Source organism: Equus caballus, chromosome 11 (assembly GCF_041296265.1).
Source record: "Equus caballus isolate H_3958 breed thoroughbred chromosome 11, TB-T2T, whole genome shotgun sequence".
Classification (NCBI taxonomy): domain Eukaryota; kingdom Metazoa; phylum Chordata; class Mammalia; order Perissodactyla; family Equidae; genus Equus; species Equus caballus.
Window position 1 is genome coordinate 6,077,898 of NC_091694.1, and position 21,553 is coordinate 6,099,450.

At 60.8% G+C, this 21,553-nt stretch overlaps 1 protein-coding gene and 1 long non-coding RNA gene across 2 annotated transcripts; one reads left to right on the forward strand and one right to left on the reverse strand.

Annotated features, from left to right (window-relative positions):
• The first annotated feature begins 4,311 nt into the window (after positions 1-4,311).
• On the forward strand, positions 4,312-21,252 carry EVPL (envoplakin). The gene is made up of 22 exons (XM_023651988.2): positions 4,312-4,883; positions 7,189-7,288; positions 7,658-7,812; positions 7,914-8,040; positions 8,844-8,969; positions 9,179-9,217; positions 9,371-9,532; positions 9,618-9,725; positions 9,922-10,017; positions 10,926-11,051; positions 11,485-11,631; positions 11,981-12,135; positions 12,292-12,389; positions 12,672-12,844; positions 14,334-14,512; positions 14,599-14,737; positions 14,868-15,061; positions 15,420-15,570; positions 16,265-16,348; positions 16,472-16,582; positions 16,689-16,781; positions 17,531-21,252. The coding sequence occupies exons 1-22, from the start codon at positions 4,786-4,788 to the stop codon at positions 20,969-20,971; spliced, it is 6,102 nt and encodes a 2,033-aa protein (XP_023507756.2). The 5' UTR covers positions 4,312-4,785; the 3' UTR covers positions 20,972-21,252.
• On the reverse strand, positions 13,346-14,335 carry LOC138916208 (uncharacterized). The gene is made up of 2 exons (XR_011423128.1): positions 13,760-14,335; positions 13,346-13,619 (listed from the first exon to the last, which is right to left on the reverse strand). It is a non-coding gene; the product is annotated as an uncharacterized lncRNA (long non-coding RNA).
• Positions 21,253-21,553: the final 301 nt, after the last annotated feature.

The following is a 21,553-nucleotide window of genomic DNA, read 5'->3' on the forward strand; positions in this document are numbered from 1 at the left end:
AGCTGGCGAGGCCAACACCGCTGAGGTGAGGAGACGCTTCTGTCCGCAGCCAGCCTTCTCCCTTCTCTAAGCAGGCCCATCCCTTTTTCTCCTTCTTCCTGGAGCTGAGTCCTGCGAGGTCTAAGCAACGTCATTAGGACAATAGGTTGAGTCCAATAAGCTGCCCTTGTGTGCTTTCCAATTTCCTGGCGACAAAGACTAGTTAGGCAGGCCTCCCCCTCAGCTGTGAAGACTGTTACTCTTATCGTTCGTCTGTTTGTTATAAACCTTTTTCTTGCTCAGAGCAGTAAACAGGGCTTGATGCAACTGAACTCTTGCTGCTTCCGGACAGCCAGTTGTAACTCCAGTTACCTTTGCAACACGTTTAGTTAGCCGACTCTGTCAGACCTGAACTTCTCCACGATAGGGCTGCAGGTCTCCAGATCTAGCTCTGGGGTCTGGCCATTGTCTTCAAGGTGGCGGAGAGGCCCAAGGCCCTTGGGCAACTTGGGGAGGCCTGGAAGCCCTGCAGTTCCTGAGTGAGAGTGGGCGGGCTGCAGACTTCTGGAATGCAGGGATGGCTTGTGCAACAGGCTGCTGCTGTGGCCCAGAGGTATGGGCTATCCCAGCACCGGTCCCACAGGTGAACTGGGGCCTGCTGCTATTGCCCAAGGCTAGGGAAAGGGACTCATTCCTAGGGAGGGACAGATACCCAGGGCAGCCTTGACCTTGCACTCCCAGCTGACTTGGGACTTGAGGACTCCTGAGGTCCTTGCCATCTAGTCTTGGAACCCTACCTCTCCACTTGGCAGGGTTGGCTGGTTGGTTGGTTTGAGTTGCTTCCTCTAGACTCTCTCCCTGTAAAAGGCCCAAAAAGAACAGCCAGCACTTTTTTCTGCCTGTGCTGCTCTACTTAGGCAAGCTGTGGCCACCTTCTGCTTCCCTCTAGGCTGTCATCTGGGCAGACTCGCAGCCAAGAGAGCCTCCTCCAGACAGTCTTGTGAATTCCTGGAGCCACAGCCTCTACGTCTCCTGGCGCCTGTGGAAGGAGGCTTAGTCCCTAACTCCCCTTCCCGCCAGCCCTTGTCTTCTCTTGGCCCACCTGGAGGAGGCACCTTTGCTCCTCAGTGGCCAAGGAAGCGGAAGGAAAAAGAGGTTCTCAGCCAGCTCGGCTCCAAGGGTCTGGTGGCAGAGCTTGCATACAAACAGGGCAATTTCCTGAGATGGCAAATCTTGTCCTGATCAGGGAGCATATGGCAGCCTGGCAGGTTATGTTTCCCAGGGGAAAGCAGGCAGTTGCCACATCTGCTGCAGCAAGGAGAAGAGTGTCCGTCCTGCAGGAGCCCTGTGAGCTGGAGCAGAGTCAGCAGCTTAAGCCCTGGCACACTCTCCAAGCTGCCGTCTGCTGCCTAGCTGTTGCCTAGCTGCGTATGTGCACAGCAGCCTCAGATCTAGGAGCTACGCTGCTGCGTTGGGCTCTGACCAGCCTCCTCGCTCTGGCCTCAGGCCCCGTGAGCTGTAAGGGGCCCACATCAGCCTTCCCAGAAGCTGCAGGCAAGGGGATGTGCGTGGGCTGCCACTTAAAGTCACAGCTGGACAGAGACTTAGGAATCAATTGATCTCAAACCTCTCAACCCACAGGAGGAAGCAAGTGTCAGGAGACGGGAAGGGCTCTGGGGCAAGACAAGAAGCCAGGTCCTCTGCCTCCTGCCTGGCTCAAAAGGAGCAGACGTGGCAGGGGCGAGATCTGAGGCTGAAAGTCAGGGTGCCCTGTCCAGCTTCTAGGTCAGAGCTATCCAATAGAATTAGCATGTGAGCCACAAATGCGAGCCACATCTATAATTTTTAATTTCCTGGTAGCCATATTTTAAAAAGTAGAAAGCAACAGGAGAAACTAATTTTAAAAATACACTTCAGGGGGCCAGCCCAGTGGCACAGCAGTTAAGTGCCCACGTTCCACTTCAGCAGCCCGGAGGTCGCCGGTTCAGATCCTGATACGGCCATGGCACCGCTTGGCAAGCCATGCTGTGGTAGGCGTCCCACACATAAAGTAGAGGGAGATGGGCATGCATGTTAGCTCAGGGCCAGTCTTCCTCAGCAAAAAGAGGAGGATTGGCGGTAGTTAGCTCAGGGCTAATATTCCTCAAAAAAAAAAAACTGTTAATGAGATATTTTACATCCTTTTTTCACACTGTCTTTGAAATCCCGTGTGAATTTTGTGCTTACAGCACATCTCATTTGGACTGGGCACATTTCAAGTGGTCAAGAGCCACACGGAGCTCGTGGCTGCTGAGTGGGACAACGCAGGTCTCCCCCGAGGCTGTCAGTCCCATCCAGGCCGCCTAAATGAACTTTTCTTTCTCACATGTTTAAAATCCTACATCTTTCTTTCTTTGTCCCTATCCTTTTTATCCCTGTGCTTTAGTCTTCAGAGCCACCATCTGAGTAGGAGCATCCCGCAGTGACAAGGCGCCTCAGAGACCGGGCGTTCCTGCCTGCTGCACGGCAGCCCTCATCTGGGGAGCTGGGTTCTGATTTGATCGGGCACTAGACAGTCACGCCAGCAATTCAGCTCTTGTTTTTCTTGCAGTGGGTCAGTTAACCTTAATCTCTGGGGCGTGTAGGGCCCTCTATTGTGCTCATTTGTTTCCAGGAGGACTTCTGCCGACAGGAGGCAAAGCTCAGATGTTCCAGAGCTCAGCCTGGCTGCCTTTTGCCACTTACCCTCCCCCCTGGGGGCTGCAGCTCTCTCCCCTGTCCAGCTCAGCAGGGCCTCCCACCACTGCTCCTGCTCCCACAGCTGGAGTCTGGACGTCTCCACCCCCATCCCTGGGCCCTCACCTCCGATGGCTACCACCTCCCAGAAAGGAGCCTGGAGCTGTTAGGGAGGCAAGACAGTGGCCGGAGGGCTGAGGGCTGCCATCACCTACCTCCTGTCTTGGCTCTCCTGGGCACTGCCATCACTCGCCCGGTCTCGAAGATAAGGAAGTGAACCTACTCTCAGGTTTGAGATGAGAGGCCGGGAGTTAGGGCTGGCTCCTGGACCCTGCAGCCATTTAAACGAATGTTCTTTCTGAGAACAGTTGATTGCAGGCATGCCAGTAGTGTTTAGAAGAACATCGTCCCCCAGGAGTAAAGTGGAGAGAGGGGCTGGGGCAGAGGCTCAGCGGCCTCTGCGGCTGTGCCTTCCGTCTCAGGCTCCATCTCACTGTCACACAGCTGGGAGGGAGCAGAATACTGGAGGCTACCCTGCTTCCCTGCTGCTACTCGTTCTGTCAAGGCCTCCTGCTGCCCTCCCCACCCCCAGTGTCAGTCCTTCCCCCTCCAGGCTGGGTGACTCCTGTATCCCCTCTCCAGGGCCAAGTTCAGTGGCTTGTCCATGAGATGCAGACAAAAGGGACTCAGGCCTTTTGTGTCCCACTGGGGCATGTGGTCACTCTGAGGCCTCTGTCCCTGGTCCCCCCAGTCTGCTGGGACCCTTATCTCTTCTCTAGACATCTTCTGCCCTCAGACCTGCCAGGATGTCCAGGATGCTCGGAACCCAGCATACCTGTGTCCCTCCACTCTGCTCCTCCTCAAACTCTCCTTCCACCAAAACTGCGACGGCTCTGGGGGACGACTCCAGATCTGTACAAGGGGCTTCTTGAGTGGGCCAGTGAAATGAGTGCCTGAAAATGGGGGTACCCACTTGCTTCTTGAAGACCCGGGGGGCCACTGCAGGAGAAGGCAGCTACCGAGATGACCTCCATGGCCCTCAATGTGAGGAAAAGGCCAATAAGCTGGCAACACTGTCTGCCGTTCCATCCAACTTTAGAAAAGCTGCAAGGGGCCACTTCCAGGAGGAAAGGCAGGGAGGAAAACGCAAGTACAGGGGCTTCCCAAGGGGCTCAGCCTGACCTGGGCTCAGCAGCATCTGAAGACTAATGCGGGGGATCCCTGGAAGAGGGGTCCAGGGAGAGCCTTGGCTCCTCTGGAGCTGATCTGAGAATCTTCTGAGGATCCCAGCAATGTGTGTCCTACTGCATCTGATGCCGGCCTCGGACCGATGGGACGACACTGAGCCAGCCAGGAAGATCGAACGGTGGGATTGCTGGGTCGTGCTCTGGGGACCCAGCTGGGCGGTGCCCACTTTTAAAAATGTACCTTGTGCCAGTGAATGCTATGGTGAATGCCCCCTCCCTGCCCCATCATGTTGGCAGAGGACGCGGAGCAGAGACCTGTAAGCCGTGGTGGTGAGCAGGGAGCCAGTGCCCTCCCGCCCACCCTGGGCGGGGCGAGAGCTGTGGGTGGGGACATGCCTGATAGCGGGGGCAAGCTGTGCTGGCTGGAGATGTTTACTAACCCGAGCTCGAGCTTTAAGGCCAGGCCTCTGTCCCTGAGCCTGCGCGTGCACGCATGGGTCTGTCTGTCTGTCTGGAGTCCTGTCCCTCCTGGGCCCAGCTATTTCCCCATCTGGGTGTGATCACTGCCGGCTCCCTCTGGGCGTGGGGGTGTAACAAGTCCGAACCTTCTCTGGGAGTCAGGCAGGCTCGGGGCCCCGCCCTCCCGGCTGTGCCCTTTCCTCCCGAACTGGTTGTGCAGGAGCGGGCGTGAGCATGGGTGAGTGTGGGTGCATGCGCGGCAGCCCTGGCCCGCTGCTCACTGCCTCACCTGTAGGGAGGGGCCTCCCAGAAACTGCCTTCCCAGGGCCCGGCCGCCCCACCTCGCCAGAGCCCAGCTGAGCAGCCAGCGAGGACACACGCCCGCCACCCGCCTGCTGCCTGCACCGGCCGAGCCCAGCCTGAGCCAGCACCTGCCTTTACCACCATGTTCAAGGGGCTGAGCAAAGGCTCCCAGGGGAAGGGGTCCCCCAAGGGTCCCCCAGCCAAGGGATCCCCCAAGAGCTCCCCCAGCAAGCACAGCCGGTGAGCGGGGCCAGGAGAGGGGGGCCGGGACAGGGGTGGTGCCAGGCCCAGGTGCTCCAGCCACCTTGAGGCAGCAGCCGGGGAGCCCAGGACCAGCCCAGGGCTGGCATTTGGTGTCCTGAGGCCAAAGGGCCTGGGGCTGGACTCTCTTCTCGGCCCAGGCTGAGCTCCAGCCCTGGCAGGAGGCCAGGGATGGCCTGGGGCTCCCCACATTCTCCAGGGGAGCTGAGGGCCAGGAGATGAGGCCACTCTGCAGGAGACGTGCCCGATAGGAGCCTGAGCAGCTGCCTTCCTCTGCTGGGAGGCTGGGAAACCAGAGTGCCTGGTCTGTTTGTGGCTCTGTCCTCAACATTCCCCCTGGGCTGGGATGACCCTTGGGACGTGGGTGCAGGGTGGACAGAAGGACTGAGGCCAGAGAAGCCAAGACGTAGAGGGCGGGAGGGCGCCTGGGTGCAGGCAGGCAGGGCTGCGCTCCCTCGCGTCCAAGCTGCAGCCTTCCCTACGTGGCTTACCTCGGGCCTTGAGAGTTTGGTTAAAGGGTCGGGGTGATTCCTTTACCGTGTGGGTGTGTGGAGGGGCTGCTGGGGGAAAGGAGAGGGGCCCGCAGGCCTGGGATATCCTCAGAGCCTCCCTTAGTTCACCCAGCTCTCTGCAGGGCCCAGCCTGGCTGTCCGCCCACCCTGCAGGGTGGAGGTGGCAGCTCGCCTGGGGTCCAGGTGTCAAGATCAGAGTGGAGATGAAAGGTCCATTACCCTGATAGGGATCGGGGTGACGACACCAGACACCATGGCTGGGCTAAGATGGGAAAAACAGCAGTTAAGTCTCTCATGGGAGTGACCTGTCCTCCCTGGGGCCTCTTAGCCCTGCCCAGGGTGGAGTTGCTCCTCCTGGCAGGAGGACAGGGTGCCCAGGGCTCAGGACCCACAGCTCCCTGTCCCCAGGCTCCTGGGCAGCGCTTCCCTGGCCTGGCGCAGCGTGGTCCACACAGCCCCGTCCTCCTGCTCCGGCCCCCAAACAGGACTCTTCACTCCCTCCATGTGCAATCCACTGGTTCAACACATACTTATTGAGCACCTGCTGTATGCCAAGACTGTTCTAGTCACTGGGGATGCTAGTGAACAGAAGGACAGGTCCTCGCCTTCACAGCGCTTAGATTCTAGTGGAATAAAAACTAGCACTTCCTGGGTTCTGACTCTGCACGGGCTCTATACTGGGCACTTTGGATGGATTAGTTCTCTTAACATTCACAATAACACGGTGAGGTAGATATTATTAAAGCCCCCCTTTACAAGTGAGGAACCTTGGACACAGAGAGGTTAAGTAACTTACCCAAGGCCACACAGCAGTAATGATAGAGAATGGTCAAACCTAGGCTGTCAGGCCAGGGTTCTTTCAGACTGTGTCTTTGCTGGCACTGCCCCTCTGGCTGAGGGGCTTCTCCTTTGACCCTTGTCTAAGGCTCAGCTTGGTGAAGCCTTCTCTTTCCCGGGACGGTGACCTCATGGGATGCCACATGCTCTTGAGGCTTGGACCTCACTCTGCCTTTTACTAGGTTTGCTTGGCCCTCTAGGTCCCAGAGAGTTAGCCCCAGCACACAGCAGGTGCCCTGTAGAGGCTCCTGAGTGAATGCATGGAAAAGGACCCTGGGGATCTGCTTCAGGCTCATACTCTGCTCCTGGCTGTGTGACCTGGAGCAAGTCAGGTCCCAGTTTGGCTCTGAACTCCAAAATCTGCAAAGTGTTGGGGTGCCCTGGCAATCTCTTGGCCTCCCCCTGCCCAGTGTTCTGTGGCTCCTCCAGATGGTAGCCTGGGCATAGGCGAAGCCCGGGGCAGTGAGAGGAGACAGGGCTGGGGTGGGAGGAAGCCGAGGTGGGGGCTGAGCTGCTGCGCCCCCGCCCCCAGCCAGCCCACCTGCCCCTCCCCAGGGCCCAGCCCCACAGCCTCCGGTATCAGCAGCTACCAGCCCGAAGCAGCAGCAGGGAGCTGGGCAGAGTCGGGAACTCACTGCCAGGACAGTGAGGTCAGCCTGCTCCACGGCGCCATGCACACCTGGAACCCCCATTTTCTGAACCCTCATGTGGGGGCAGCGCCCCCTCCCCCAGGACTGGGCATCTCACAGCCTCCTCCAGAGAGAGACCAGAGCTCTCGGGTCTTGGACTCTTCCCTCCGGGGCACTGAGCCAGGCCACAGGGCAAGATGGGGGAGGGAGAGGCAGGGGACCCTACCTGAGTGGGTAGACCTCTGCCCAAGGGGAACAGAAGGGCCTTTTCCAACCTTGCTGCCCTCTATCCCCACCACTCACCAGAGCTGCCACCCAGGAGCTGGCCCTGCTCATCTCCCGCATGCAGGCCAACGCTGACCAGGTGGAAAGGGACATCTTGGATACCCAGAAGAAGCTGCAGCAGGTGAGGCCTGGGGAACAGATGGCAGGGCGTGGGGGCATAGGAGCCCATTGTCATGCCTGGTGGTCCCTGGCATGCCCACTGGTCATGGTGAAGATGGAACAGACAACCCTGTCTTTCACTGACCATTCCCCAAACACGCAGTGGAAGATGGGGCTTGGCACTCCATCTCAGTTGGGCTCACAACTTGGTGGGTCAGAGGAGCTCAGGGGGTGCTCAGGCCTCCCTGTGTCCTTGAGCCCGCCCTACGGATGCCCTGGGCCTGGGCCTCTGCCAGCGCGGGCACCAAGGTTGGCCAGTGCGGCCGGGGTCCCTCAGGGTGGGGCTCAGGCGGCAGTGACAGGCAGCGAGGAGGCCATCCCACACCCACAGGACCGGCTGCACAGCGAGCAGAGCCAGGCCCTGAGGCACCAGCAGGAGGCGGGCCGCAGCCTGAAGGAGGCCGAGATGCTGCTGAAGGACCTCTTCCTGGATGTGGACAAGGCCCGGCGCCTCAAGCACCCGCAGGCCGAGGAGATTGAGAAGGAGTGAGTGCGGTGGCAGTTGGGGTTGGGGCTCAGTGATGGAGGCACTGGGGTCCCCAGGGAGCTCAGGCCCAGCCCTGACCTGCCGGCCGCCTCCTTGGCAGCATCAAGCAGCTGCACGAGCGGGTGACCCAGGAGTGTGCCGAGTACCGAGCCCTGTACGAGAAGATGGTGCTGCCACCCGACGTGGGGCCCAGGGTTGACTGGGCACGAGTGCTGGAGGAGAAACAGGTCAGGGGCCATCCCCAATGTCAGAAATGCGTCAAGGAGCTTGAAGTCACACCTAGCAGCAATAAGACAGCAATAAAGAGCTGTGCGCCATCAGTGGCCTGACAGCATGCGTGGACCTCGGGGTGGTTCAGGGTCTGGGAAGGGAGAGAGCAGAGCAGACAGTGCAGTCAGGGAAGGCTTCCTGCAAGAGGAAGCTCAGAGGCCTCGGAGAGGAGGGAGGGCTTGGGTGGCCTGGGGTTGAAATGGTGAGGAGAGGACATTCCAGAAAGAAGGGACAGAGGCTCCTGCCCAGAGGACACCATGGGTGCGATGGGAAGTGGGGTTTTCTGGGCAGGCAGGCAGAACCAGGTCACGGGCACCCTGAGTATCAGGAGCCTTGATGCCACAAGAGAAGAGGTGCCAGTATGACAGTGAAAGGACAGTGGGGAAGGCATGGGCAGAGCAGGGTGTGCGCAGGCTCCCAGAGCCCGGCTGCAGGGGTCCAGGCGAGAGGCGCTGAGCTGGGGCCGGGCAGGAGGTAGGGCGGAGCGGGGAGACTTTTTAGAGGCTGAGCCCCAAGTCCTGGAGACCAGTGGGATTCAGGGACTGCAGTCTTGGTGACGCCAAGGCCTCAGCCAGGGCCAGTGGAGAATGGCATGTCCCCCCAGGGTGAGCTGCCAGCTGTTCACCCAGGCTGCTCACCTGGCCTGTGCACCTTCTGCCCAAATGACTAACTCGGGTCCCGCTGACGAGGACGTGGGAGGGTGCGGGAGGGCTCCAGGCCTGGGCCCTGCGGTGGAGCTGAGCAGCCAGCTCTTCTGCAGAAGCAGGTCTGCGAGGGCCAGTACGGGCCGGGCATGGCGGAGCTGGAGCAGCAGATCGCCGAGCACAACATCCTGCAGAAGGAGATCGAGGCCTATGGGCAGCAGCTGCGGAGCCTCATTGGGCCGGTGGGTGAGCTGTCCCGGAGGGACATCCCTGCCCAGGTCCTACCCCAGCCCCTCTTCCACCCATCAGAGCCTGAGCTAGGCCTGGCTGGCCCTCTGGGGCAAGGGACAGAGGAGGGGGGAACGGTAGGTCCAGGGTGTGGGGTGCGGGCCCCCCGCCCCACACCTTGCCTCTCACTGGGCCTGCGTTTTCTCCCCTGTGGTTGAGGCAGGATGCAGCCGCCATCCGGAGCCAGTACCGGGACCTGCTGGTGAGCACAGGAAGGGCAGGGCCAGCTGGCTGGCTGGGCTGGGAGCCGGGCAGGGCCTGGCTGCCTGCACCCTTGATGGGGCCAGTGTTTCAGGGTACAGCCTGATGGTGCCCCTTGCCTCCCCCCTCCCTCCTCGCCTCTCGCCGAGCACAGAAGGTGGCCTCGTGGCGCGGGCAGAGTCTGGGCAGCCTGTACACGCACCTGCAGGGATGCACGCGCCAGCTGAGCGCCCTGGCCCAGCAGCAGCAGCGCACCCTGCAGCAGGACTGGAGCGACCTCATGGTGGACCCCGCGGGCGTACAGCAGGAATACGATGTCAGGGCAGGAGAGTGGGGTAGGGGGGTAAGGGGGGGACAAGGACATCCTCATCCTCACTGTCTGCTCCTCGGCTCTCCCCCAGCACTTCAAGCAGCACGAGCTGCTGAGCCAGGAGCAGTGCGTGAACCAGCTGGAGGACGACGGGGAACGCATGGTGGAGCTCGGGCATCCAGCAGTGGGGCCCATCCAGGTGCGAAGGCCCAGACATTGGCTTGGGGACCCACCCCCCACTCACTCCATCAGGGGGCTCCCCAGGTGGGCTGGGGAGAGGCAGAGGGAGACACGGCTCAGGTCGGGGACAGCCGGAAGGCTGGCTAAGCAGGCGGTGGGCAGGTGGACGGAGCATGGCAGAGCATGGTTGGAGGGTTCTGTGCTGCTGTCCCCAGACCCACCAGGAGGCCCTGAAGATGGAGTGGCAGAACTTCCTGAACCTGTGCATCTGCCAGGAGAGACAGCTGCAGCACGTGGCGGATTACCGCCGGGTGAGCCTGTGGGCAGGGCCGGGCTGGGGGGACAGGGGTGGGTGGCCAACAGGGCCCTGAGTGGGACAGAGAGGTGCATGGAGGACAATCTTGCATCGCGGGAGACAAAGCATCTCATAAAAATGACAGACTGTTGTGCTGTTGTGACTAGGTCCCAGAGAAAAAATAATGTCACAAACATTCTCAACAGGGTGCTATTGCTCTCAGGGGGGTGAGAGTTGGTTCTTATGGGAGAAAAAACTGTTACTCTTTTTATGCATAAACCACAGATATACATACATAAAGGACATACAGTGTATCTGTGGTATTAAATTTTCATGACAATGTGGGGAAATTAAGGGAAAAATATCTGAAAAGGCTCCTTAGGGAACAATAATGAAAAAAGGGTTGAGAAGTACTGACATCCTATACAACAGGGACTTTTTTTGCAATGTCCGCCCAAAATGTTTTATACACTTTGAGAGAGGCAAGCCGAAGAGTTTTTTTTTTTTTAAGGGCATTTTCCTACGTAACCACAATACCATTATCACACCACCAACAATAATTCTGTAACGTCACCCAACCGTGGGATGTTTCTCTAAAACACATTCCCAGCTTCTATTCTGGGGCGCCGTGGGCAGCCTCCAGGGGCCTGGGCACCACAACTCCAGGTACTGGGGGGAGGCAGGAAGGACGAGAAACAGCATTTTATGACACCGAAAGAAATGAAGTTCGTTGAACCACAAATGCCCCGCACAGAAAGCGCTCCCTCCCGAAAAGGCCCCACTGCCTGGTACAGGTGGCGGTGCAGGGGCGAGTGGCAGTTCGCATTTAGCTGGTTTGGCTTTAGCCGGTTTGGGTTCGGCTGGTTTGCAGGGTTGGGCAGCAGGCTGCCCCGGGCTCTGCCCTTGATCACCCTCTGACCTCAGTTCCAGGAAGACGCCGACTCAGTCAGCCAGACCCTGGCAAAGCTCAACTCCAGCCTGGACACCCAGTACAGCCCTGCCCCTGGGGGCCCCGCGGGCACCCCCGCAGAGCTGCTGCGACAGCTGGAGGTGAGACGGACCCGCCTGGCCATCTGCACCCCACTCCTGGGAATGGGGCCTGGCCAGGTGTCGGGGCCTCCCCCTCCCAGGTACCTAGTCCTGCCCCAAGCCGTCCCTGGCACCGGACAAGGGGGTCTACTCCAGGAGGAGAGGCTGCCCTCTTACCGGCAAGTCCTTTTCTCTGGACAGCAGTTTCCTTAATGTGACAGGCAGCCCAGGAGAGCGCTGAGGGGCCTCCAGCTCCCACTCTAGAGGCAGCACCACCCCACCCCACCCAGCAGACCCCAGGATCCTGGACCGCCGGGGAGGGGCACCTTTCACTTTGCTGACTTAGAGACCCTGTCTTCATGAAGGCCAGATCCCTGGCCCTCTTGAGGGGCTGGGTAGGTGGTAGGCCTCGAATGGAACCTGGCCTGAGCCCCCAGTGCCTGGGACCCCACAGGCAGAGGAGAAGCAGCTGGCCCTGGCCGAGAAGACCACCAGGGACCTGCAGCGACGGAGCCAGGAGGTCACCCCTCTGCCACAGCGCAGAAAACCGCCACAGCAGCCCCTGCACGTGGACAGCATCTGCGACTGGGACTCCGGAGAAGTACAGCCTCAACCAGCGATCCCCCCCCCTGCCTCGTCCTTGAGCCGTCCCAGACCCCCTGTGGGCCCGCCCCCCCCCGCCCCCCCCCCAGCCCAGCCCAGCCCCTGCTGCCCCCTCCAGTCCCCCTGCCCCTACTCCACCCCTGCCCCAGCCCCGCCCCTCTCCAAGCCCTGCCCTGCCTCTGGCCTGCCCCTGTCCCCACCCCAGCACCTCCCACTTCCACTCCTGCCCCTGCCCCAGCTCCTGTCCCCACCTGTCCCTGTCCCCAGCCCCTACCCCATCTTGGCCTTGTCCCTTCTCTGGCCCCTTCCCCTGAGCCTGCATGAACCCCTCGCCACCTGCCCCCCAGGTGCAGCTGCTGCGGGGCGAGCGGTACACGCTGATGGACAACAGTGACCCTCATACTTGGGTCGTGCAGGGCCCCGGCGGGGAGACCAAGCATGCCCCAGCCGCCTGCTTCTGCATCCCGGCTCCGGACCCTGAAGCTGTGGCCAGGGCCTCCAAGTGGGTCTGCCTGGGGATAACTCAGGGGCAAGAGTCAGGCTGTGTGTGACACAGGTGGTGTCTGAGGCCACTGCCTGGCCTTCGCCTGGCCCAGTGACTGCTGGGGCTGGGGAGAGAGAGGAGGGATGTCCTTCTCTGATCTCCTGCTCATTCCAGGCTGGCCTCAGAGCTGCAGGCCCTGAAGCAGAAATTAGCCACAGTCCAGAGGCGCCTGAAGACCACCACTGCGGAGCCCTTACGGCCTGGCCAGCAGGGTACCAAGAGCGGCCAGGGACTTGGGGGGTGGTTGGGATAGGGGGAGTAGATTCCTACTGTGGCCACTGCGAGGGGCTGGGACACACAGGAGGTGACCCTGCATTAGGGACTTCTGCTCTGCGGACTCCATCTCTTGGGTTGGCAAGCCCCTAGGGCTGTCTGTCCCTCAGGCCCTGCCCATCCCCCCCCACCACCAGGCCCATCAGCCAGCACTCAGGGAGCAGCCTCTCAGGCAGACGTGAGGTAGACCCTGGACCCTCACCAGCTCCCTATGCCCCCAGCTCCCACCAGCTCAGCCCCAGCCGACCCTCAGGCCCAGAAGCTCCTGACACAGATGACCCAGCTGGATGCAGACCTGGGGCAGATAGAGAGGCAGGTGCTGGCCTGGGCCCGGGCCCCCCTGAGCCGCACCAGACCACTGGAGGACCTGGAGGGCCGCATCCAAAGCCACAAGGTGGGTGAGAAGGGCGGTTGAAATAAGAAATGGTCCAGCCTTGGGGATGCATGAACTAAAGATGAGGTGAATGTGGAAGCAGCCACAGGGACCCGAGGAGGAGGGAGGGAGTGGACAGTGCAGGGCTCAGACAAGCTGGTTCCCATCCTGGCCTCTCTGCTGTCCAGCCCTGTGGACACTGGGCAATTCACTTAACTTCTCTGAGCCTTGGTTTCCTCATCCCTGAAAACAGGCATAATCATACCTAGCTCGTCTGGTTGTCCTGAGGATGAAGTACAGTAAGGCCCCGGAAGGTTCTAGTAGGGGCAGGGCCCAGGGGAAAAACCCTGTGACCCACACCCAGGAGGTGTCCTGGCGAGGGTCCTGTGAGCAGCAAGGGTGCCTGGAGCACGTCAGGGTGGGGGGCCTCCCTGGAGAGTGTGCAGCTTGTAAACGTGGTCACAAAAGAACGTATCCTCTGAGGCGCAGAGAGGCGAGCAGTCGGGTTATACCCTTCCAAACCAGTTTCTACTCAAATATATTGTTTGGGTTTTGTTTTTAAAATTTTGGATTGTGTCGTTAGCATGATCGTGCAACTTATTATTTTCGCTCCACCTTCTACCGTGGCTGTTTGGAGGCAGCATTTCCACCAGGTCCAAGGGTTGGGCTCGGGGAGGGCTCCAGAGGTGGGACAGGTGACACAGGTGGGGTCCGGGAGGCCGACTGTGAGATGGGGCCGGGCGTGCCGGGCGTTTTTGAGGGAGTCTCGTGGGTCGTGGGTGTGACCCCTGTCAGGCTGGGGGGAAGCAGGAGTGCAGGAGGCTCGCTCAGCAATGCAGTCTCCACAGAGACCCCTGCCGAGCCCAGGGGGAGCTCTGGGGCTGACGGGGCTGGACCTTCATACCCTACACTGTTAGGTCACTGGTTATGACTGACCTGGGACATGGTGGCTCTCTTGGGCCCAGGCCATCCCCAGATAAGTCCTTGGGTTTTGAAGTCATAGCAGCTACCACATCAGGGTGTTTCAGATCCATGGGAAAGCCAGCTAGACTGGAAGGTAGGCAGTGCAGGGCACAGAGCTGGCACCAATGACGTACGGAATGGACCAGTGAATAACTATAAAGGAATGAACGAAAGAACCCCAAGTGCCTGACCTGGAGGGTCAGGGTAGGGAACTGATGGTTTTGTGAATAGGATAGTGACATGAAGGTCAAGGCGGGCAACTGTATGCCTGGCCCTGCTGAGCTCCCGACCCTCAGGGTCTCATTTCATCCTCCCATCAATCATTCCATAGATAAGGAGACTGAGGGTTGGAGAGGTTGACCTGCCCAAGGGCATCCCCATGGGGACTACTGGGGCCAGGACCATTCCTGGTTCTCTGGCCTGAGCCCAAGTACGTACCCACCACACTCAACCCTCGTGGGCAGAGTTAGGTCGACCCGGCAGGAGGGCTGGGCAGAACCCACCTGCCCAGAGCAGGGATCCCTGACCCCCACGCCACCCCTCCCAGGACATGGCCCAGCGGCTGCAGAGCCTGGGAGCAGAGAAGGAGGCGGCCCAGCAGGAGTGTGAGGCGTGTCTGTCGGCGCAGCCCATGGGCCCCGCCACCCTGCACCTGCCCGTGGCCCTCAACAACGTCAAGAACAAGTACAGCGATGTGCAGGTTCTCTGCAACCTCTATGGGGAGAAGTGAGTGCTCTGGGGAGGGGACCGCTGGGCGGGACAGCACGGGTGTGACGGAGGGGGTGTCTGACCCTTGGCCACCTCTGCGGCAGAGCCAAGGCTGCCCTGGGTCTGGAGCGGCAGATCCAGGAGGCGGACAGGGTCATCCAAGGCTTCGAGTCTTCCCTGGCTCAGGAGGCCCCCATCCCTGCTGGCCCGGGCACGCTGCAGGAGAGGGCCAGTGAGCTGCAGGTGAGGGGCCGGGCGGCCTCCTGGCGGGAGGGGGGCACAGCCTGACCAAGCATTCGGGGGCAGGGGGAGTAGGATATGGCGTCTCACGGAACCAAGAGGGTACGTCACACTGTGTCCTCTCCTCCCTCAGCGGCAGCGGAGGAAGCTGCTGGAGCAGCAGTCCTGCGTGCTGGGGCTGCACCGCGAGCTGAAGGCCGCCGAGCATGCGTGCGGTGCGCTGCAGAACAATTTCCACGAGTTCTGCCAAGACCTGCCTCACCAGCAGCGCCAAGTGCGGGCCCTCACTGACCGCTACCACGCCGTGGGGGACCAGCTGGACCTGCGGTGAGTGGTTGGGCCAGCAGGGCCTGTGGCATGCCCCCGTGGTACACGGCAGCTGCTGCGAACAAGCTGTGTGACCATGGACTGGTGACTTCACCTCTCGGAGGGTTAGTTTCCTCACCTCTAAAATGGGATAATACCAGTGCCTACCTCCCAGGGTGGTGCCTGGCAGAGACTGTCCAGTCCATCTCTGAATACCCAGCTCCAGCACAGGGCCAGAGTTAGTGGATCACCATGGCGGGTCATTCAGGCCTCCTGACCTGTCCCAGGGAGGGAGGCACCCACCAGCCTCCTCTGTGCACTCCTCACCTGTCCCCAGAGGGCAGCTCTCACCTCTGCTCCGGGCCTCATCCTCCTGCAGGGAGAAGACGGTGCAGGACGCCGGCCTCGCCTACCAGCAGTTCAGGAACTGCAGTGACAACCTGAGCTCCTGGCTGGAGCACCTGCCCCGCAACCAGGTGCGGCCCAGCGACGGGCCCAGCCAGATTGCCTACAAGCTGCAGGCACAGAAGGTGAGGGGCTGGGGCTGCAGGCAACCTGGGGGCAGGTCAGGCCCCTGTCCAGAGCTGGGACCTCAAGCCACGTCCACCTCCCTGGCCACCTCCCCAAAAGGGAGAGCCACCTATTTGCATGTGGCCCCCTTATGGCCAGTGTGCTAAGAGACCTCAAAGCTCAGACCACAGAGGCCTTGGGTCACCCACCTCCCGACCCCCACAGAATGTTCCACTTTGCCCACAGAAATGTCCAGCCCATCTCTGTCTGATCCAAGGTGGGCAGCAGGCTTTATGCTCCTGGGAGTTCCAACTCCTACTGCATCCTCTTCCCCATACTTGCCAAGCCCTACTATGCAGGGGCTGGGGTACAACCCGGTCTCCGGCAGCCCACAGTCTGGTGGGGGCGGCCGGAGCATCGCAGGCCATGATGCTGATCGGCGCATTGGTGAAGAAACCGCAGTGCCGCAGGAGCCCACTGCGGGCAAGCTGGGCGTCACAGCAAGCGGTCTGGAAGGAACGACACCCAAGCTGAGGCCTGAGGAATAGATAGGGTGGCCAGGTGGAGGGGCTGAAATGTCCCAAGCAGAGGCCATGGTGGGTCAGGGGAAGGAAAGGGCAGTTTCCAAGCTTGCTGCCTGTGGCCCTGGAGGCAGCCGGCAGGAGGAGAGTCTGGATGAGTGGTGTTTCCTGACTCTCACTTCTTTCCTGGCAGAGGCTGCTGCAGGAGATCCAGGACCGAGAGCAGGACAGGGCCATGGCATCCCGCCTCTCCCAGGACCTGCAGGCGGCTCTCCAGGTAAGCTCCTCTCCTTCAGCCGGTCCCTCATTATGCACCCACCTCCCTCCCTCTGCCAGTCCGCTGCCCACCGCCAGCCTCTCCCACTGACCACCAGCCGACTGTCCTCTCCTCCCTGCTCAGGACTACGAGCTCCAGGCAGACATTTACCGCTGCTCCCTGAAGCCGACCCAGGAAGGGTCAGCTCCCAAGAGACCCCGAGTGGCTCCCCTGCAGGAGAGCATCCAGGCCCAGGTCAGACGGGACCCAGCGCGGCTCCGTGTCCCCTGGCTGCAGCTCTGCAGCCTCCGAGGTGGGAGCTGACCCTGCCTTCCTTCTCTCTCCCTTTTGGCCCCTCCAGGAGAAGAACCTGACAAAGGCCTATACTGAGGCTGCAGCTGTGCACCAGCAGCAGATGCACCAGCTGGAGCTTGCCAGAAAGCTGCTGGAGAAGGTATGGAGATGGTGCCCACTCCGTCCCCGAAGTAGACAGCCTGGCCTAGACATTGACCTGGCCGTCTTCCCTTCCTCCTCACCCTGCAGCCTGCAACATCAGGGCAGGCTCGGCGGCCTGGGGGCAGGCGTGCAGTTTCCTGCCTCCCCCACTGCTCTCCCTAACAGCTCTTACAGGCTGGTATCCGTCTCAGTGTTAGGCCCTGAGATGTCATTCAGGGAAGTCACGGCTTAGCCACTGGGCAGTCCCCTGGTGGGCCAGGAGAAAACCCCCACAAAGTCTTCAGCTTTAGGACTCATCCACAGTGTGTAAGAGGCCACCTAGCTCTCTCTCCCTGGGACACCAGGAGCCAGAAGCTCTCCATGACTCTCAGTGACTGGCCGAGGAACTTGCCAGCTTTCTCCTACCCAGAGGAGTACTCCAGCATCCCCCGGAGGTGTATGGGCTCATTTCTAGGAGCCTGGATGGAGGGGAAGGAGAAAGGTTTGGAAGGGAGAACCTGTCCCAGTTGCATGTTCTAGTGCAAATTCAGCCTGAACACTGCCTTGCATCCTGACATCACAGGATTAGTGGGTCCTCTCAAGATCCTGCAGCCAAGCATCTCCGGTCTTCAGTTCCATCTCCCCAGACCTGCTGGGAAGTCTCAGGAAGCAGCAAGGGTCTCTGATCTTGGGGAGGCGGTGGGAATAGGGCTCATCCCTCTCCTCTTCCTCCCCCAGTACTTTCCCCTTCTTCCTCTCACTCTGCAGAAGGAGCTCAGTGAGGATATCCATGTGACCCATGACGCACAGCAGGGCTCTGAGAGCCCAGCCCGAGCAGGCAAGGAGTCAGAGGCCCTGAAGTCCCAGCTGGAGGAGGAGAGGAAGCGGGTGGCCCAGGTGCAGCACGAGCTAGAGGAGCAGAGGACCCAGCTGCTGCAGCTGAGGACCCAGCGGCCCTTGGAAAGGCTGGAGGAGAAGGAAGTGGTGGAGTTCTACCGGGACCCCCAGCTGGAGAGCGACCTGTCTGGGGTGAAGTCCCAGGTGGAAGATGAGGGCAAGAAGCGGGCCGGCCTGCAGGCAGACCTGGAGGCCACGGCCCAGAAGGTCGTTCACCTGGAGAGCAAGAGGAAGGCCATTCAGCCCCATCTGCTGACCAAGGAGGTCACCCAGATCGAGAGGGACCCAGGCCTGGATAGCCAGGCGGCCCAGCTCAGCAGCGAGATCCAACACCTGTCGGAGGAGAACACCGCCATCTCAGCCCGGCTGGAGGAGCTCAAGAAGGAGCTGCTGGCCCTTGAGCAGAAAAAAGCGAACGTGAAAGAGAAGGTCGTGGTGAAAGAAGTGGTCAAGGTAGAGAAGGACCTGGAAATGGTCAAGGCAGCCCAGGCTCTGAGGCTGCAGATCGAGGAGGACACTGCACAGAGGAAGGGGGCGGAGGAGGCCGTGGCCAAGCTGCAGGCTCGTATTGAAGAGCTGGAGCGGGTGATCAGCGCCGTGGAGCCAAAGGTGATCGTGAAGGAGGTGAAGAAGGTGGAGCAGGACCCAGGCCTTCTCAAAGAGGCGTCCAGGCTGAGGAGCCTCCTTGAGGGGGAGAGGAATAAGAACACGACTCTAGCCAGGGAGCTGAAGGAACTGCACAGCAAGTACAGCGTGGTGGAGAAGCAGAAGCCCAAAGTGGAGCTCCAGGAACGCATCAACGAGATCTTCCAGGTGGATCCAGAGACGGAGCAGGAGATCACGCGGCTCAGGGCCGAGCTGGAGGAGACCGCCAGCAAGAGGAGCAGCATGCAGAAGGAGGTGGAGAAGCTGCTGCCCGACCTGGAGGTCCTGCGGGCCCAGAAGCCCACAGTGGAGTACAAGCAGGTGACACAGGAGGTGGTGAAGCACGAGAGGAGTCCGGAGGTGCTGCGGGAAATCGACCGCCTGAAGGCTCAGCTCAACGAGCTGGTCAACACCAGCGGGAGGGCCCAGGAGCAGCTCATTCGGCTGCAGGGGGAGCGCGATGAGTGGAAGCGGGAGCGGTCCAAGGTGGAGACCAAGACGGTGAACAAGGAGGTGGTGCGCCACGAGAAGGACCCGGTCCTGGAGAAGGAGGCCGAGCGGCTCCGCCAGGAGGTGAGGGAAGCCACCCAGAAGAGGCGGGCCGCCGAGGACGTGGTCTACGAGCTGCAGAACAAGTACCTGTTGCTGGAGAGGAGGCGGCCCGAGGAGAAGGTGGTGGTGCAGGAGGTGGTGGTCACCCAGAAGGACCCAAAGCTCCGCGAGGACCACAGCCGGCTGAGCAGGAGCCTAGACGAGGAGGTGGGCCGGCGGCGGCAGCTGGAGCGGGAGGTGCAGCAGCTGCGGGCCACTGTGGAGGAGAAGGAGGGTCTGCTCAGCTTCCAGGAGGACCGCAACAAGAAGCTGGCTGTGGAGAAGGAGCTGCGGCAGCTGACCTTGAGTATCCAGGAGCTAGAGAAGCGGCCCCCTGCGGTGCAGGAGAAGATCATCATGGAGGAAGTGGTCAAGCTGGAGAAGGACCTGGAACTGGAGAAGTCCACGGAGGCCCTGCGGCGGGACCTGGACCAGGAGAAGACCCAGGTGATGGAGTTGCATCGGGAGTGCAAGAACCTGCAGGTCAAGATCGATGTCCTCCAGAAAACCAAATCGCAAGAGAAGACCATCTACAAGGAAGTGATCAGGGTGGAGAAGGACCAGGTGCTGGAGGGTGAGCGGTCCCGGGTGTGGGAGATGCTCAACAGGGAGCGCACTGCCCGGCAGAGCCGGGAGGAGGAGGTGCGGCGTCTCCGTGAGCGGATAGAGAAGGCTGAGGCTCTGAGGAAAACCTGGTCCCGGGAGGAGGCCGAGCTCCAGAAGGCCCGGGACCAGGCAAGCCAGGAGTGCAGGCAGCTGCAGCAGGAGCTGCGGGAGCTGGGGAGGCAGAAGGAGCAGAAGGTGCTGCACCTGCAGGAGGAGTCAAAGCTGCTCAGCCAGAAGACGGAGAACAAGCGACGGAAGGCGGCCCAGCGGAGCCAGGAGCTCTCGCAGCTCGAGGCGGCCATCCTCCGTGAGAAGGACCAGATCTACGAGAAGGAGAGGGCCCTCCGGGACCTCCACGCTAAGGTGAGCCGGGAAGAGCTCAACCAGGAGACTCAGACGCGAGAGACCAACCTTTCCACCAAGATCTCCATCTTGGAACCCGAGACGGGGAAAGATATGTCCCCATATGAGGCCTACAAGAGGGGCATCATCGATCGAGGCCAGTACCTCCAGCTGCAGGAGCTTGAGTGTGACTGGGAGGAGGTCACCACCTCGGGCCCCTGTGGGGAGGAGTCTGTGCTCCTGGACCGCAAGAGCGGGAAGCAGTACTCCATTGAGGCTGCCCTGCACTGCCGGCGCATCTCCAAGGAGGAGTACCATCTCTATAAGGACGGCCACCTCCCCATCTCCGAGTTTGCTCTGCTCGTGGCAGGGGAGACCAAGCCCTGCTCCTCCCTCTCCATTGGCTCCATCATCTCCAAGTCCCCACTCACCTCCCCAGCTCCCCAAAGCACCAGTTTCTTCTCTCCCAGCTTCTCTCTTGGGCTTGGCGATGATAGCTTCCCCATTGCCGGGGTCTATGACACAACCACAGATAACAAATGCACCATCAAGACGGCCGTGGCCAAAAACATGCTGGATCCCATCACTGGGCAGAAGCTGCTGGAGGCCCAGGCGGCCACAGGGGGCATCGTGGACCTCCTCAGCCGGGAGCGCTACTCCGTGCACAAGGCTATGGAGAGGGGGCTGATTGAGAACACCTCCACACAGAGGCTGCTCAACGCCCAGAAGGCCTTCACCGGCATCGAGGACCCCGTCACGAAGAAGAGGCTGTCAGTGGGCGAGGCCGTCCAAAAAGGCTGGATGCCCCGGGAGAGCGTGCTCCCGCACCTGCAGGTGCAGCACCTGACTGGGGGACTCATTGACCCCAAGAGGACAGGCCGCATTCCCGTCCCGCAGGCCGTGCTCTCTGGAATGATTAGCGAAGAGCTGGCCCAGCTCCTGCAGGATGAATCCGGCTACGAGAAGGATTTGACAGACCCCATCTCCAAGGAGCGGCTGAGTTACAAGGAGGCCATGGGGCGCTGCCGGAAAGATCCCCTGAGCGGCCTGCTGCTCCTCCCAGCCGCGCTGGAGGGCTACCGCTGCTATCGCTCCGCCTCCCCCGCCGCACCGCGCTCCCTGCGCTGACGCTGACGCGGGCCACGCAGTCACAGGGAGTGCGTGTGAGGGGGAGGGGACGATGCATGCCCCTCTCGCCTAGGAGCAGCCTGATCCCCTAATCTGAGGGGCTGGGTTTTCCCTCTGTCTGATCGCTGTCCTATTACTCGAACGTTCGTGGTGTTGGGCTCTCTCCCCTAACTTTGGTGCCCGATCCATCCCCAGACCCAGAGATCAGCAGATCTGTTTATCCCTCCCTCCTCCACTGCCCCAGTGCTTCCAATAAACTAATTCTCCCAGTGTCTCCTTCATATTTGGGAACACAGAGTCGATCTGTCTGGGGCATGAGCACAGGGGCAGTCCTGCTTGGGTTCTCCCCAAGTGGGGAGTGGACATGGCCAACTTTGACTCGGGGTTGGGGGGGGGGTGGGGTGGACCGAGAGATGCTGGCAGGTCATGGAAGGAGATCATGGATTGGCTCCTCCCTCCCCACCGTCTCTGCTCTGGGTCTCTCAGGGCTGGCCAGGAACTGTCTCCAGCCCTCTGTCAACCTCGCCCTTGTCAGCAAGTCGCTGGTGTCCCCCCCCCCCCCCAGCAGAAAAACCCTGGAAA

What these genes read in the sequence shown, in the direction of transcription:
- EVPL (XM_023651988.2), top strand. Translation starts at nt 4,786, where the DNA reads ATGTTCAAGGGGCTGAGCAAAGGCTCCCAGGGGAAGGGGTCCCCCAAG. An exon ending in GCCAGTACCGGGACCTGCTG is followed by an intron (nt 9,218 to 9,370) that starts GTGAGCACAGGA and finishes CGCCGAGCACAG; the next exon opens with AAGGTGGCCTCGTGGCGCGG. An exon ending in CAGCAGTGGGGCCCATCCAG is followed by an intron (nt 9,726 to 9,921) that starts GTGCGAAGGCCC and finishes TGCTGTCCCCAG; the next exon opens with ACCCACCAGGAGGCCCTGAA.